Raw genomic sequence first — 18167 nt, forward strand, 5'->3', positions numbered from 1 at the left:
ATCCATGAGGACCAGGCAGGCTTTATAGCAGGAAGGCATATATGCAAGACAATATAAGACAGGCCATAGATATAATAGACCTGGGGACTAGGATGGGGCAGCAGTTCTCAATAGCAGCGCTGGATGCACAACATGCTTTTGATAGCTTAGACTGGGGATACCTGCGGATGGTCCTTGAAAAGTTTGGATCCAGACCAGACTGTACTAGGATGGGTTTGGCGAATTTTCAGATTCCGACTACAAATTTTGTGGTCAATGGGCAAACCTTTGCACAGATTAGAATATTGAGAGGTACACGTCAGGGTTGCCCTTTATCCCCCCCTAATATTTGCCATGGCCATGGAGCCCTTGGCGGAGGTACTCAGACAAGACTAGAAGTCATGGGGGTGATTTGCGGAGGGTAGACACATAAAATTGCATTGTATGCCGATGACATCTTGTTATTCCTGAAAAACACAAAAGAAACACTACCTAGAGTAATGGAGAGGCTACAGGAGTTTGACACGGTCCCGGTCTTCACCATAAACTACACCAAATCTAAGGCATTAAACATAACTGGGGAGAGGGGTGAGATAGAAGAAATGGATGACAGATATCCCTGATATGGGAAAATAAGAGAATAAAATATTTGGGTATAAAACTAACGAGGGACTACAAAGGATTGTACACGGCAAATATAATCCCGCTGTGGAAACAACTGAAGGAAGACCTACATAGATGGGACGTCCAAGAACTCTCCTGGTTCGCACGAATTGCGGCGGTTAAAATGGCACTGCTTCTGCGATTACTATATATAGTGGGCTTGCTACCGGTTGACATACCACTCCATATGAGTAAGATGTTACAGAAGGAAATAATAACTTTGTGTGGCATGGAAAGAGACCAAGAATACAAAAGAAGTCCTGACAAGACCAATGCTTTTGGGAGGACTGGGGGTCCCAGATGTTGAAAGATATGTCCTAGCAGCACAAATAGCACCAATAATGAAATGGGCAGGACTAAACAGACCCAAAATCTGGTGGGGGAATGGAACAAGTGGCCACATCCATCCCTTTGAGAATGCTACATGCTCTGAGAGTAGGGGCACGAGAGGCAGAAGGGCAACTGTTGGAAGCTACAAAGGTATCACTGCGAGGATGGGATGAAGCGCTTAAAAGGCAGAAAATACAGCGCAGACTGGGGCAATACATCCCAATGGCCCTCAATGCAGATTTCACCCCGGGTAGGCTGAAGAAAGTCTGAGACAATTGGACGCGGACGGAGACCCTACATTTAAGGGACTTCTTTCAGGCTGGCCCCCCCTCCTCTTTGAAGAATGTAAGCACAAATTTGGTATAGGGGAAAGGGAAAGGTATAAATACGTGCAGATCAGGCATTGGATAACTCAGAAGGAGCTCAGGGAGGCGGGCACAAGAGCCCCGTTGGGAAAAGAACTGACCATGCTGGAGGGTACGACAACCAAAGCATTAGCAAGGCTGTATAGGCTGCTGGATAGGGCACAAATGGGAGATAAATTATCGTACAAGGATAATTGGGGAAAAGACTTGGGAATGGCTATCACAGAGGAGGAATGGGGGCAGACGTGGAGGAGAGTGCATAAAACGTCCCAAAGCACGGATATTAAGGAAACTGCATATAAAATCTGTTACAAGTGGTACCTGTCTCCGCATAGGCTACACAAAAGGAATGCCAACTACCCCCCTCTATGCTGGAGGCAATGTGGAGACAGGGGGGATTTATATCATATGTGGTGGTCGTGCCCCAAAGCTACAATATATTGGAAGGGGGTCCTAGGGCATATAAAAGGGATTACAGGGGTACAACTTCTGAACACACCAAAGGTGATATTCCTGGAAACAGAAGTGGAAGGAGTTCATGCAGCAACCGGTAACACCACCCTTAGTACTCACCTGTTAATGGCAGCACAAATGACCCTAGCACAAGGGTGGAAAACAGTGGAAGGTCACATAATAGCGTGGTGGTGGGTCAAAATATGGCGAGTATTGGCCATGGAGAAAATAGCCGCCTTGAAAGATGGGAAGTATCAGAGGTTTTTGACAGTATGGGGCCTCTTTCATGAGTACGTAAAGGATAGGGAAGGTCGCTCCCATAGACCAATGCTAATGAGGAATGCACAAGTCTGCTGAGCAAAGGAAGCAGAGTGTAGAAGCCTAAACCTCTGAAGTGTGCTGAACAAGAACTCACACCCAGACTAATAAGACTGAGCCACACCAAAAATAACAGCAGCTTGGTTTCTGCAACATTGTATAGTATGTCGCTATATAGCCAGTCATGATTGGCTGGCATACTCTCCCAACCTTGGACATTCGCTCGCTAGCAGCACGTGAACGGAACGAAACCCAGGTGCAGAGAACAACATCAGACCACTGCCCACTTTGGTCAATTAGGCTACCATCTCTCATCAGTCAGACCATGAGCCGAAGCTGCTCCTTTGTAGTTGACCTTGCTGACTGTTTTCTCCTCTGGGATTTTTAAGGGAGTCAGAGTACACCGCTATCTTCGTCTGAGGCTTAATGAATAGACGTTGTTTTCAAGTCCTGCATTGCATGTCCGTAGACCACGAATTTATCAATTTCGACCGATTTACTGCTATTTGAATTAATTATTCTGGGTACTATTACTCCTCTTGGCCTCTGGAGACTTGACTGCTCCGTCTTACTTGTGCTTTCTACACTCTTAATAGTCCAATACCTGGCACTTTCAGATGTTTTTTCTTCTGCGTAATCTAAGAGAAATGTGCCCTTCGTTCATAGCTTATCCTGGTGAACTCCCTTTGTACTTTACAATTATGTCTTGCTGTGTCATCCTTAATCTTGGTAAAAACAGATATGAAGCGGTTTTCTGCAGCGTTTCTGATCTGCAGCTGTAACGCTCACCTGGTTCCCACGGAGGCGCGGCGTCGAAGGCGCAGAACTCTGAAGATGGACAGGAAGGGCCCCTCTATTCTGGCTTCCCTGGCTCGTTGGATACCCTCCTGTGCGTGAAAAGGGAGTATTACCAACTGTGGAACAATGCTCAAGCCTCCCACTCCCTTCCAACCCTCCACGATACCTCCTCCACGATTCCCCGTGAAGCCTCACCTTAGGGTTTGGAAGGATGAGCTCTCCATCCTGCTTCTGATGCAGGGGCGTGTTGAAACCCAGTTACTTCACTGGATTGAGGATTGATGGGAGTTCAGGTAAGCTTGACTGTTCAGGTAAGGCGCTGTAAAAGTTCTGTTCAAAAGTTCAAGCTTAATAATAATGTTCGTTGTCTAATTGCAGCAAGCGCTAATGCTTATGTCTTTTTCCCCTTAGGGGCCGGGGTTCGGAGTGCCAGAGATATGGCGCCGACCCGAAGTGAAACAGTTCTGGATGAGCGCTCAGGTAATGTCTTTGCATTCGCTCATTCAATGTCTGTCTTTTTTCCCCATAGGGGCCGGGGTCCGGAGATGCCAGGAAGCGGCAGGACCCGAAATGCAGTGGGGATAATCCAACAGGTAAGACTTAAAAGGAAACTGAGGAAATTGAGGAAATGATGTCTGCCTCTGGGGTTGCTGGACCCGGCCTGGCTCCTTAGAGGTAGGCATCATGACAGCAGCCCTGGTTTGTCACTGTTTGTCACTGAGGTAGTTTTGACAAGATCCAACATCCATCTTTCCATCATGGCTGCTTTTCTCACGTTATAGTTACTCCTGCAGCAAGCTTCTATGTCACACACCTACCTTGTGTTTCTGCATACATACACTTTTCTTCTCTATGTAGATTTCTTAATCTCTTTACACTTGATTACTTTATTACTTGGATTACACTTTCATTCTTTAAGTATTCTTTTGTTTCGTGGGTCATCATATCTTCTCTTCATGACGTCACTTAACTCTCCTCTGTTCGCACTTACAGCTCTTCTATGTCTGATGGTGTATGCCAACATCCTTCCACCACTTCAGTGTCAGGGTACATTCGATACTCAGTGCAAGGGTACATTCGATAAGTTTGTCTGAGTGCATAACGTCTCTCATATTTTCAGTGTGGCATTGGGACGATACCTGGTGCCATGCACAGGGTCTTCCTGCTTTGCCTCCAGTATGCTGGAGGTGAGGGGGCGGCCACTAGAGATGACATCATCTGCTCCTCTACATCCCCACCTTTTGTCGAGTGCTCAACCACCTCCTCAATCTTTTTCACCTTTTCTTCACACTGTGGCTTCTTTGGGATCCATAGCTTCGTGACCGCTCTTAGGTGTCCTGCATCATTTATATGTTCATCCACACTACAAGTCATATAGCGGCAAGATGGTGGACAGAATACCACACGTCCTCCATATTTCTTGTGGTAATAGAACTTTTTTCCTGGGGGTACCAGGGGACTTCCTTTTTGTTCTCACTGGTACTGTTCGCGTTTTAAATGTGTCCACCAGTTTCAGCATTTATATTGATTATTATCTTCATCCCAATAGCTTTCTTGGCTGTCTTTTGACATTGTCCAATGATGTTTCTCACTACGCAGAATCCCAGCATTACCAACGCTAGCACTGCTCCTAGTAGTTTCAAAGAATTCGCCATCCAGGTTGGAATCCATTAAAACAGGGACGAGAAGCAGTCATCTCCTTCAGTCTCATCTACTTCTTCCATTTTCATGTGTAAGTTTGACAAAGTTGTTATTGCTTCTGTCAGGGTTGCATTTTCTCCATCATGGGCAGGTACGCAAGTACAGCAAGAAGGCCTGATCTTGATGCAAACAGCACCTTCCATTGCTGTAATCTGTGTATCATTGTATCCTCCCTTCATGGTGTCACTTCACTTTCCTTTGTTCGCACTTACAGCTCTTCTATGTCTGATGGTGTATGCCGAAATCCTTCCACAACTTCAGTGCAAGGGTAAATCCGATACAGGTGTCCGAGTGCATAACGTCTCTCATATCTTCGGTGTGGTATTGGGACGATATCTGGTGCCATGCACAGAATGTTAGGGAGAATTCTCTGTTTAGGCTAAATTTCCTAACCTAGTGAGTCCCCCAGCAGCTTTGCTGGATTTCTGGAGTTTGTTTTTTTCTCCTGCCAAGAGTGAGACTCTTTTTTTCCCCCCACTCTTGGACATGATTTGTGGTGTTCCTTTGAATGTTAATGTGTTTTATGGGCTATGGGGTCTTTTACTCCATAGGGTCTCATTTGTTTTTTACTATGTGTGTTACACAGCACCCTCCGTTCAGTAACACAGGGGTGTCATAGTGACCCCCCACCATAGACTCCATACCCTGGGGCTGACTACTGTCTCCCAGGGCATATAAAGTCACCATTGGCTTTACTAGTCCCAAATTACTAACAGAACCAGTACAAACCATCACATTGTGGACATACTGGTAGGGGAAATTCGATTGCCCCTGGGTCTGTTGTTCGAGGGGGCACTGTCCCGTCCCCCCTCGTCGAGTTTTGGCTGGTGGCAGTGGATACTACTCTTTATATTCGACCGCGAATATATCTCTGTGGGATTTTCCCATTGTTCGAGGCTAATACCGTTAAACATAGCCTCTAACATACCGCCGGTTTATTTATTTAATATTAATTCACTGGTTGGTATTTTCTGCCAAAACTCGGTTTTAAAATGGCGTTTGTGTTCGCCTCTGTAACTCCAAATCAAAGGTCGAGCCCTTTGTTCCACTTTTGGAGGGTTTCTACACAGAAGCCCTCCAAAGGGGTGCCACTCTGTCTGGGACCACAGGGGGTGCGGGAGGGGGTTTAGGCACCTTGGACTGAGTTGCCTTGCCAACTCAGGTCGCACTCTTGCGTGATTGGCCCAAGTGGTAAGCCGCCCTGCTCACCACTTAGCATGTTTGATTGACAGCTAGGCTGAATGAATGGGGGTTTCTTGCATAAAAGCAGAAATTTTGGGACTGGAACTTCAGAAGTCGCCACAGGACCTGAAAATCCGAAGAGGGAGAAGCTGAGCCGACCTGCTACGACGACACCACCGGTGGAGCCCTGCTGAACCGACTCACCACTTCCCAACGAAAGAGGAGATCTCCCTGCTGGAGAGTCTTCTTCCCTTGACTGGTGGGCACAACCAGTTTACCTTCTTTTTCGTTTCCAAGACGTCCAAGTGGCCGAATTGCCCGTGCCAAGCACCCCGGCAACCGGATGGCCACTTACCCTTGCACCGCAAATAAAAGGACCGCCCCTTTTAATTGAGAACTCCGCGGCTAGTTTCTTCCCTGGCAGTGCAACGGACTCCTGTTGTCCTCCATGACGAGATCCTCTCTTCCCCCGGACGAAGCACCGCCTTACACCCGCTGCCAGGAACAACTGCCCCCGCTGGAGCGTTCTCACCATTTTAAGGTACCGTGTCTGCCAGGCCTCCCTTTCTAAAGATTGCTACAAGGTAACGATAACCCCTTAACCATCTGGACTGGGCTGGCCACCTTGACCATCTAACTGGTCCCTTTCTTTTGGTCCAACTGTTTCAGAACCGTTTGCAAGACTTTTGTGTACTTTTCAACCGTGTGACCTTGGACACATTTAGTCCGGAGCCTCTTAAAGTGGGTCCGGCCTCTTGAACTTTGACTTTACGGTTTTAGCTTGCCTTCTTCTCCTACTGTGTTCTCCCGAAAGTGTTGGGATCTGTTTCTATCTTTGCTCTGCCTTTCTCTCCCTTGTGAACCAAGTTATTAGAGTGCCATCTTCGTTAAGCGCTCACCACTGTCTGAAAATAAGTGTTGCTTTACTTAAGACTTATCTTATAACCGTTTAAGGGAGTGTATATCTTTTAGTGACCGTGTTTTTGAACTGCTTGATATTAGTGCCAGTGTGATTACTAGATGTGTTTTTAAATAAATAAATATATCTCTTTTACACCAAGCTCTGGTCAGTGTTTTCTTGTTCTACTGTGTTCTTTTGACCTATTGTGAATACTCTGTATACTGCCTAACTCTTCTTGAGAGAAGTCTGACTGCTCAGCCACAGCTACCAGGTAAATCTGGGTGGTACAGACTGCTACCAATTGGGTTTACTGCCAACCACCTGTGGTCTTAAATCTTTTGCAGTGGTCCCAGAGGGAACTGCACAGGTTTCTGCCTAACAGAGTCTTCCTGCTTTGCCTCCAGTATGACGGAGGTGACGGGGCGGGTACTACAGATGACATCATCTGCTCCTCTACAGCACTGCACACCTTCTCTGGGGCTAGTATTAATGTAGAAAGTAGCTGGCACATAGCCACCTCAAGACACAGGAGGCAGCTGTCACAGGTTACACACTGACCAAGGTAAGCCTCGAAGAGCACACACACTGATCCTGCTATTACAGGAAGATTTGTGAGGAGGCCACCATCCACACCGTGACTCTGCTCCCATGCAGTGATCAGATGCCTCGTGCCACTCAGCAGGAAATGTCAGCCCCATTATTCAGCACAATGCACAAGCAGCATTTAACAAGAGGCGCCCACAGTCCACAATATGCCAAGGGAATCAGTGTGCATCCCAGCACTGTGACACACATCCTCCTCAATAATGGCCGCGCTGCCCGGCAGTACTCCAAGGAAGCTACGCTTCTTCAGCAAATGTTTTTCAGCAGATGGTTCTAACTCTTTAGTGGCACACTGCTGCACCTGCCATCTTGTGAAAACGTTCTTCTGAAGTGCACACAACCTTGAGATGATCCACCAGGTCTCTGGGCCGTTTATTCTGATACAGAGGCTCACTTTAGCCTGCTTTGTCAAAATAGTGACCAAAGTCACGTCCCACCAGCTATTAAAAGTGTCATTCATCCATCAAGCACATCTAGCCATGCAGCATACACTTCCACCCATAAGTGCCTTGCTCCCTTGGATGAAATAAATCTTTATGTTCCAGCAGATATCAGAGGTATCTGAAACCCCCCTCTTCAACTCAGCAAGGTGCTTCATGGATTCTTCTCACTGGCTTACAAAAAGTGTTTTTGCACAGAAATGAAAGAAGTGGTGCCTGGCGACCAGAGAGCCGGATCCGTCTGCTATTTTGGACGTCTGTAAACAGTAAATAGGTGTAAGGGTGCAGAAGGAGGAGACTAACACACAGGTGGCATTGTTTTTTTTATAAACCTTTATTAGTAATGAAAATAAAGAGAAACCTAACTTTCCCTAACTCTGAGAGGGTTTTCCCTACCTCAACTAAAATGTTAACATTTCAGTCAAGATGTCTGTATAAATCAATAGTCCACCATCCTGTGTCAAGAACCCTTCTTCTGTCCTCACGCTTTTGAATGGCTCCCTTCTTCTGGACAGCGGATCACAGTTCAAGTTGTTATGTGGTATATTTACGGCAGGGAATTACTCCCTTCTCCAGTTCTCGATCCCTTTTGAAGGCACAAAACAAGGTTCCAGGTTGCAATGCTAACAAGCAGTAAACTTCTCAATTCAACTCAAAAGGTAAAGTTCCATTTCAAACAGCAACATTCCTTATTGCCCATAGTTGCTTCTTTGCTATTGGGTTCCCGGAGAATACCTCCCTTCTCCAGGTATCTTTTTCCTTGGTTTTCCATCACAGTTCTGTTTGCAAGTCTCTTACCAGGGGGAATGACTCCCTTCCCCTGGCTTCAATACTTCAAGGAGTTAATTATTTCTTCCCTCCAGGGGGAATGACTCCCTTCCCCTGGATCACTGATTTCAACCTCCCTGTAAATGCAATTACCAGGACAATTACTACCTTCTCCTGATCTCTGGCTCTCAGTGTTTTCCCAACACAAAGCCAGGGGGAATCACTCCCATCCCCTGGACTCACATTTTAAAATCGTGAAACCAGGTGAAATGAAAGTTGAATGACTCCCTTCTCTAACCTTCATTGGCTTTGTTCTCAAACTCCCCTGGCTTTACTTTTACAACACCAGGGGAAATTACTCCCTTCCCCTGAACTTTCTTGGCTTTAGTTTCATAGTTCACAACACCAGGGGGAATGATGCTAGACATTAACGGAGCAATGTGAAGATGTGAAGCCGGCCAAGACGACTACCCACTTGGTGCCACCATTAATGGGTATCACACAGGCACTATCCTGGTTCAGGGTCCACAACGCAACCTCCTTCTCTTCGACGGGATCCCGCCTTCTCTCATTAACTTCCTTCCTTCTCCTGCATCTCCCCCTACTACTCTATCTCCCTCCACAGAGTAGTGTACCACGCCCCTGTACCCCACCTCAGAAAACCTTTAAAAAGGTGGAGATCTTCTCCATCTGGCGACTTTTACTGGCCGCTCAGCCGACAAACATTCCACTGACATCTGCCGACTTCATGAAGACACTGACCTCAACCTTCTCACTCTTGCCAAGACATGGTTCAATGCCAGCTCAGTCACTGTTTTGTACTCCCTCCTCCATGCGGGCTTCAAAATTATTTCAAAACCTCAACCTCACCCCACTGGTGGGGGGGTTGCCTTAATCTTCCCTGAGTGGGTTCCTACCTCCATCTTACTCACCAAGCTCTACTCTTCCTTTAAGAGCCTAGTTTGCAAGTTGGTCATCTCTCCCATCTCCACCCTGACCATTGCAACCCTTTACCGGCCTCCTGGCACCACCTCCCTGTTCCTCTCTGAATGGGCTGATTTCTGTTCCTCCTTACTTTCATCCACCTCCAACCTCCTCCTCCTGGGTGATTTCAACATCCAACTGGACTCCCCTGGCTCTGCATCCACTCTCTTCACCGAACTCTGCGCCTCTCTTTCCCTCTCCATTCTCCCTTTTGGGCCATCCCACTTATCTGGACACACTGGATGCCCTCGTACACCTCTGACCTCTCTCGCTCTCCCCCTCTAGTCACCCCTCTCTCCTGCTCAGACCATTCTCTCCTCTCACCTGCGTTCCTTTGGCCCTCTGACCACCCCAAAAAAAAAAGCCCCGCCAACCTTGTTCACTAACATCCGCCTAATGAAACAAGTGTCAGCTGCTGCTTTCGCTTTAACCTTGATCCCCCTCTGCGTTCTACCTCTGACTCTACCTCTGACTCTACCTCTGACTCTACCTCTGACTCTACCTCTGACTCTACCTCTGACTCTACCTCTCAACAACCTTCACCTGTCCATCACCAATACTCTTGACATTCTTGCCCCAATCATGAGGATGTGCCTGAAACCTGCCTCTAAGTTTAACACCTGGTACGACTCCGAACTTGCAGCCCTGAAACGAAAGTGGAGGGCGGCGGAGTGGAAGTGGCATACCTCAGGCTCATCCTCTGGCAAACTGGCTGCCACCTGCTCCAAAGGCAATACAGACTCTCCATCCGTGCCAAGAAAAGAGCCCACATACAGGCTTGGGTTTCCTCTGCATTCAACAACACGGCTGAACTCTTCAAGATCTGCAGGGATCCCTTCCACAGTCTCTGCCTCCCCTCCTCCTTCCCAGGCCCTGTGCAACGCACTGGCCACACACTTTGCCACCAAAACCCAGAACATCCTGAACAACCTTGCTATCCACCCACCCAAACACCTCCCAACCCACCCAACACCCTCATGCCTCCCTTGTCCCCTCACCCTCCTCCTCCTTCCTTCCTTCTCCTCCTTCTCGCTTGTCACACCTGAAGAAGTTACCAGAGTTGTCTGTCCCATGAAGGTCTCTTCTGAACGGATTCCCCTTGCTCATATCCAGGACGATCAAGGATAACATTGGCTCTCTTGACCCTGTACTCACTGGTTTCTGCAATCACTCTTTTCTCACTGTATCTTTCCCCTCCTCGCTTAAGCACTCCTTTGTACGCCCACTCCTGAAAAAGCCTTACGCAGACCCTACCTGCCCTGCCAACTACCACCCTATTTCCATCACCCCCTTTCTGTGAAGCTGCTTGAAAAGCTGTCTTTGCCCCAACTCAACTCGCACACTGAACTTGTTGATGGTCTCCACGACCATCAAGCTTGATTCCGAGCATCGAGAAGCACGCAAACTGCTCTTCTGAACACCCATGAAGAACTGCTTGCATCTCTGGACTCAACTCCCCAGCTGTCCTCATCCTTCGAGATCTCTCTTCAGGCTTTGATACAGTCAACCATTCCATCCTCATACCAAGCCTCTACCATATTCTTCATAACTGACCGCTCTTCCCAAATCCTCCTGGGTAACTTCTCCTCTCCTACTTCCTTCTCCACCTGTGGTACATATACCTAGTGCTTCTTGCATGCCTCATCTCCTCCTTCTCCTTCAACTTCCAGTGTTACGCAGATGACACACAGCTCTTCTTCAAACTTCCTGCTGATCCTCTTGCACCCTCCATCATCCCCGACTGCCTATCTGCCATCCAGTCCTGGTGCACCTCCAACAAGCTCTGCCTCAACGCCTGTAAAACTGAGATCCTTCCCTTCGTGAGCCATGCTCCCGCCTTCTCCCCTTCACTTTGGCCATCCTCCTTGGGCTCTCCCCCTGCTCCTTCTTATGAAGCAAGAAACCTTGGAGTCCTCTTTGACTCCTCCCTCTCCTTCCTCCCTTCCTCCCTCACATACTGAAAATTGCCAAGAAGTCCCACTTTCAGCTCTTCCTTCTCAAAGGAATTCTCCCCTTTAACATTTTCCCCCAGAGGCTTAATGTTACCCGAGTCCTGGTTCTCTCTAGGCTGGACTATTGTGACCCCTCCAGCTAACCAGAATAGGGCAGCAAGATTTATCCTTTGCCTTAAGCCAAGGGACAGCATCTCTCATGCCCTAAAAAGTCTTTACTAGCTCCCAGTTGCTGCAAGGATTAAATTCATATCCCTCTGCATCATCCACAAGGCTGTCTGGGCCTGGGTACCTCACTATCTTCAACTTTATCTTACTAATTACTCTCCCTCAAGACCACTACCTTCCTCTGGAACCAACTCTTTGTGTGTAAAGCGTTTTGCTAAACAGAGGGTAGGTGAACAACCTCCCCCTGACTCTGCGCCATGAGCAGGACTTCCTTAAATTCTGGAAGCTCCTCAAGAATTTCCTCTTTACCTCCTTCTTCTCTTCTTTCCTCTGCTAATCCCACACTTGCTGTGATTGTTGTCTGGGGCCCTTATGCATCCTCAGGGCCCCATGCCTCCCACACCCAATCAACCCCGCTCCTGTCTACATCTCAGCACTTCCCTTGGCACTCCCTTCCCCCTGGAGGTTTGCACTTACTCCTAATGTGGCCCCAGGCTATGTAGCACTTAATAACCTTAGCACTTCTTCTGTGGCTCACCCATGAGCTTGGACACCCCAGCACTTATCCGCTCTACCCTCTTCCTTGCTGCACTTGCACATTCTGAATACTCACAAGGAATAGTAGGTTCGTCCTTTCATCCGTTTCCCCGATGTTCTTATTAAATATTGTGTTTGGTATTGGATTTCACTCCCTTGTTCCCTTTCCTCACCCTGTGGGTGCTTTGAAACTGTATTTTACTTGCCGTATCAGTGCCTAACAAGCAAACAATGAAGACAATAAATAATTCAAGCCCAACTCAATTTTGTTACCAGGCACTTCTCTTGACCTACCTGGTTTTGCTTCAACTCTGCAATGTCTGCAACCACCAGGCTTTCCATGAATTTTACACGATCTCTGCCCAGGACTTTAGTCTAAAAAACAAAATTACATAATGTCCCAAATTACTTTTCTCATTTCAGGGCCTTTCAAGAGTTCCACTCTCTGGTGCAGATAACATGATCAACATGCTAGGACTGCAATACATACTATGTACAAGAGGAGAGGCAAGAAGTGACCACAAGGGACGAACATTACAGAAACACAAAACAGTATGGCGTCATAAAGAACTAGGGCGAAGCAACGAGGTACTGGAGAGACTAAGAATTTAGTCAACAGGACTGTACAGAGGCAGAGGCAAACATTGAGTCATATTTGATTGCTGGCTACTGCAACATGCATTTATTGTGTTCTATTTATTGAGGATACATGCGTTACACCCAGAAATGTTTACAAAAGGAATCAACAGTCAGCTGGGAAATCCTTAGTCAGGGGCTTTACTTTATAGGAAAAGAAAAATAGTAACCAGTCAAGGATTATTGAGAGTGCATGTTAGAAACCACGGACTAATTATATGCATATTAGTATGTACAGTAAAGTATGGAGCAGGTTGGTCAGGGACAGGACAGCGGGGGTAAGGGCTCTTTTTTGTGTAGGAGGTAGAGTGTTAGAGAGGATTTAAATGAGTTGATAGTAGTGGAGTTTTTAACATGAGGGAGAAGGGAGTTCCAATGAAGCAGGGCTAGAAGGGAGAAGGAGCAGAAGCAAGAAGGAGCAAATGGGGTAGGAGAGGCAGAGAGATTTGAATGTAAAGAATAGCAGAGTGTGTGTAGTGCTGTGCATAGTGAGAGATCATGTTGACTAGGTAAGACAAAGCATGCCCATGAAGGATTTGAAAACAAACAGTAGGAATTTAAGGGGTTCAACAAAACCGCCCTTGAAGGCTGCACCCAAAAAAGACAGCTTTTTTTAGGTTGTTGATTGGGAGCAGCCTTCAATGGGTGGATTGCCAAATATCGGACAGTTTCACCCCCAACATGGAAAGCCCAGCCATGATTCATCAGGGGTTCACACCTGTGAGCCCCGCGTAAAGTCCCTCCTCACCCAGCCTCCTACTCCATGTGCCCGCAGCATCTAAACAAATCCAGTGTTCCCACCATTCCCCACTCCTGTGATCACGCCGCCCCATCCTCACCCCCACACACCCTGCAGCACATCACCCCTTACCCCCGCACAAAATGACTGCATCTGAGGTCGCTCCCCCACCACAGTGACTTCCTAGTTCTGGCTGATGCCATCACAAGTTTTGGTGGGTGATATTTAGATGTCAAAAGACTGAAATCTATTTAACGAGGGACAGGTTTTTCCTTGAAGGCCAGAGGTGGTGGTGTTTGGAAGTGAGAGAAGGAAGGGTAAGGCCAGCTGCATAGGGTATATGTGGAAACCTGGAGTTTCTTGTTCAGCGAATTGAAGGAGCATAGAAGGAGGCCAAGATGGACGGTGGCACAGAAGTCAAGTTTACTGATTCCTAAGGTCACTATAAGAGTTTTAGTGGGGTGGTCAATAAGGGTCAGATTCCCTTATGTTAAGGAGGCTAATCCTGGCCGCATCAGAGGTAGCAGTAATAAAGGGATGAAGGCTATGGTTGCTGTTCAGGAGGATGTCAAGACTGCACGCATTACCGGAAGTGAATAAAGTGGACGGCAATGAGAAAGGAAAGGGGGCATTGGAGGCAGAAAGGTCAATGACTTTGGTCTTGGAGAGCTCTGTATAAGACAATGAAATGCCATCCAGTGGCATATAACAAACAGGTATGTGGGCTGTGAGGTTAGGAATAAAAAAGTAGTGAAGGCGAAGATTTGTGTGCCATTCACCAAGATGTGGAAGGGTTCCTCAAAGGAAGAGATGATTTGAACAAGGGAGGTGGCGTAACGGGTGGATGGGAGCGGGGAAAAGGACTGAGCCTTCCGGGGCACGAATAGGGAGAAGTCTTGGATCAGAGGTGGGCTTGTTCCATGACCTCGAGAAGGATCGATTTAAGAGTGGTTTGCTAAATTGCAAAAGTGGTTTGCTAAATTGCAATGTTGGCAAGGGTCAAAGAAAGAAGGAGTGGTCCACTGTATCAAAGGCGGCTAAGAGGTAGAGTAGGGTAAGGATAGAGGGTAGCTTGCAGGGACAAGTATAGGTTAAAAAGCTAGTGAGATGGGTGGACGAGGGCTGATTTGGTTGAATAATGGCTTTGAAAACCATAATCCAGAGATATTTCAAGGTCACTGGTGTCCAGGTAGGAGGAGACCCTGTAAAAGAGAATTTTTTTAAAAGATTTTAGAACAGTGGTAGAAGCGAGATATAGGTAGATAGTTGGCAGGGTTGCTTGAGTCGACCAAGAACATTTTAGGACCGATAGGACAGTTAATACCATGAAGCAGCTTGGAAAGACTTCAAGGAAAAGATAGAAGTTTAACAAGGAGGCGAAATAGGAGCAGATGAGAGGTGCAAACTCCCTGAGTGTCTGCGGGCCAAATGGGTCAACTGAGGCGTAGGAAGGATTAGCAGTCCTAACAATGGGAGCCAGTTCATAGGGAGAAGTTGAACGAAATTGTCATAAGAGGAGGTATATAAGCGGATGAATAAAAAGATAGAAGGGGGGTTAGGTTGTCACAGATTATTTTATCTGTTGGCAAAGTTGTCAGCAGAAAGAGAGCAAAGGAAACCCTATGGTGAGGAGGAACTAGAAAATATTATGTCGAGGAGAGTGCACGTGGATGCGAGTGTAAACTATAAAAACTCCATCCTTAGCTACAAAAAACTCATTATTGAGGCTAAAGCTAAACACTATAATGAAAGAATTGCGAATGCAAAATGGAACACTAGTGAGCTTTTTAAAATCCTAGCCGAGTTTCAAAATCAGCCTCCACCCAATAACAACATCATTAAGGATGATAAGTGGTGTCAGGGCATTCATGATGCCTTTCTATTCAAGATCGACTCTCACAAAGATAAAATCAAGAAAGCCCTTAGCAACGTAGCACCGACACAAACTACCACTGACTTCACTGCTTCCGATATAATTGAAAACACCATCCCTCAATTCTCATTTACGCACTACACCGAAGACGAAGTCTCCAAGGTCATCCAAGACCTCAAAGCCACTTCTTGTCCCGCAGATGACTGTCCCACAAGTATTCTCAAGGAGCCCTCGGAAACATTGGTTCAATGGATTACCAAACTGGTAAATCTTTCCTTTGACGAGGGTCTAGTGCCGGACCAGTTAAAATCGGCCTGGATTACACAGTCATTGATAAAGGAAAACCTTGATCCAGCTAACGACAACTATAGGCCCATAACAAATGTGCCCTTTATCCTCAAGATATTGGATAAACTTGCTTACCTGCAGTTACAGGCCCATGCTGAAAAACATAGAGAAAACATTGGAGAGGTCGCAAACTGCTCCGTAACAGCATCTAGATGGATAGCCTCCTTTCTGGGTCCCAGAGTGGTTAGGGTCTGTGCAGGCAACAACCAATCTTCCCCCATCTCTCAGACATGCAGCATTCCCCAGGGCTCCTGTCCGTCGCCTCTGCTTTTTAATCTATACATCCGTCCCCTTCTTGATCTCCTAAGTAAATTAGGAGTGCAATATACAAACTACGCTGACGATACTCAGGTAGTCATACAGCTGAGTGGCTCTTATAGCAGTGACGTTGAAACCATCAATAAAATTTACAAAGCCATACAGGACTGGATGGCCTGCAACTCCCTTGCTCTTAATGACAAACAAACCAAACTCCTTATTGTGTCATCTAAAAATATTCGGACTAAATTAGATACCAACTATGCCAGTTTCTCTATCGCAGATAATATTATCTCCGTCCAGAAGAAAGTCAAGACCCTAGGAGTTGTCCTGGACGAAGAATGTTCAATGAAGTCCCATGTTTCAAGCATTAAGTCTAGCTGCGGCCTCATAAACAAGCGAATAGGATACATTCGCCCTTTCATCTCGGAAGAGAACTGTGCCCTCTTGTCCACAGCACTGATTAATTCTAGATTAGACTATTGCAATAGTCTTCTAGCCGGCACTACTGCCTCCAACATCCAATCTCTACAAGTGGCTCAGAACAACGCTGTGCGCAATATCACCAACCAGTCTCGTCGAGCACACATCTCCACATTTAGGAAAATACTTCATTGGCTTCCGGTCAAACATCGTATAACACACAAGGTGCTTACCACAACCCACAAATGCCTTAGTCTCAGCAGTCCGACATACCTGTCGGCCCGTATTAGTGCCAAGCCTAACGAGAGAAATCTTCGCTCATCTACTGCGGTCGTCCTCAAACACCCCAAATTTAGGACAGCCAAATTTGGAGGCACCACTCTTGATGCACAGGGCCCCCTTCTTTTGAATACACTACCAGCCCAGATACGGCAGATCCAGAGCTATACTGTATTCAAATGCGCCATAAAAACTCACTTCTTCAACCTGGAATAACTCATTGACTCTGTCCTCCTCTACTGCCTCTTGTGCCTGTGTGTCTATGTCTTGTCTTTGTGTGCGCCCTGAGGCCTACAGGCATGTTGGCGCATTACAAAAATTAAATAAAATAAGTAAATAAAGTGGTGATAATAATGGCATAGAAGGATGCTTTGGAAGAGATGAGGTCCGTAGCGAAGGAGAGAAGGACATTCTTCTACACAAGGTGAAGGGTGGGGCCTGGTCTTTGAGCGGATGGTGGAGATAATGTTGCATTTCTGTTTACAGGAGGCAGATCTTGTTCAATGGAGGAAGCCTAGGGAGGAGCAAGAGAGCAGGGACAGCTGACTTTGGCTAGGTGTAAGGCCAGGATGTCAGGTTTGAATTTGCATGTGAATAACCAGGAAGGAAAGGGTAAGAAAGTGAATTGGGGAACAGTGGTCAAAAGGGGAGGAACTGATAGCAAGGTTGGTGGAGAGGAGCAGGTTTGGGGGAGAGGAGCAGAGAAGACAAGATCAAGAGGTGGGTTTGGAGCAAGTGGGTAGATTGGTAAGGGAGTGGTCAGAGTAGAGAGTGTCAAGTTCAAGTTGGTGGGTCAGATAAGAGAAATTCAGCGGGCCCAAGGGGATGGGGGTCGATAGAAGGAGATGGTGCTCATCGGGGTGGATGAGAGCAGTAGTAGCAGATTTAAAGGGAGCGGCTCAGGTTTCAGGTATGACTATCTCTCCCTCTGTAAATGCCTTCCTTCTCACGCTCTCCGTTCCTCCACCTCCAACTCCCTCAGGGTCAGTTGCTTCTCCAAGCAACGAGTTGGTGGTAGAACTCTTTCCTCAGCTGGGGCCTCACTCTGGAACAGCCTCCCTGTCTCTCTGAACCTTGAGGAGAACCATCTCCGTTTCAGGAAGCACCTCAAGACTTTCCTCTTTGCTTCTGCCTTCCCTCTTCCTCGCCCCTGCTGATCTGCTGTGCCTGGCACCGCGTTCCTGGTTACCCTCTCTTTTTCTGGCGCAGGTCCCTGCCCACCCAGCCACACACCCACACTGCCTCCTGGCAACCCTACACTTAGGTCTGTATCTGTCACCCTATAGGCCCTCTACTTGCACTTAACAGACACCCTTGTTGCATCTTTACCGCGCACTTGCCATCTCGCTGGTGGCACTACCAGTTTTTCGTCGTTTTATCCCTGGCTAGGCACTTTCGACCTCTCCCCTCTTCCTTGCACTTTCCCCATTCCCTCTCCCCTGCACTTGCACGTTCTCAATGTCACTGTG

At 47.1% G+C, this 18167-nt stretch overlaps 1 protein-coding gene across 1 annotated transcript in view; it reads right to left on the reverse strand.

Annotated features, from left to right (window-relative positions):
* AMT (aminomethyltransferase) overlaps positions 1–18167 on the reverse strand; it is a 459623-nt gene that overhangs the window by 173123 nt on the left and 268333 nt on the right. The window contains exon 3 of the mRNA XM_069644169.1: positions 12437–12517. Within this exon, the coding sequence (XP_069500270.1) occupies positions 12437–12517 (81 nt within the window). The remainder of the gene's footprint in view (positions 1–12436; positions 12518–18167) is intronic.

Source organism: Ambystoma mexicanum, chromosome 2p (assembly GCF_040938575.1).
Source record: "Ambystoma mexicanum isolate Mex_15411 chromosome 2p, UKY_AmexF1_1, whole genome shotgun sequence".
Lineage (NCBI taxonomy): Eukaryota > Metazoa > Chordata > Amphibia > Caudata > Ambystomatidae > Ambystoma > Ambystoma mexicanum.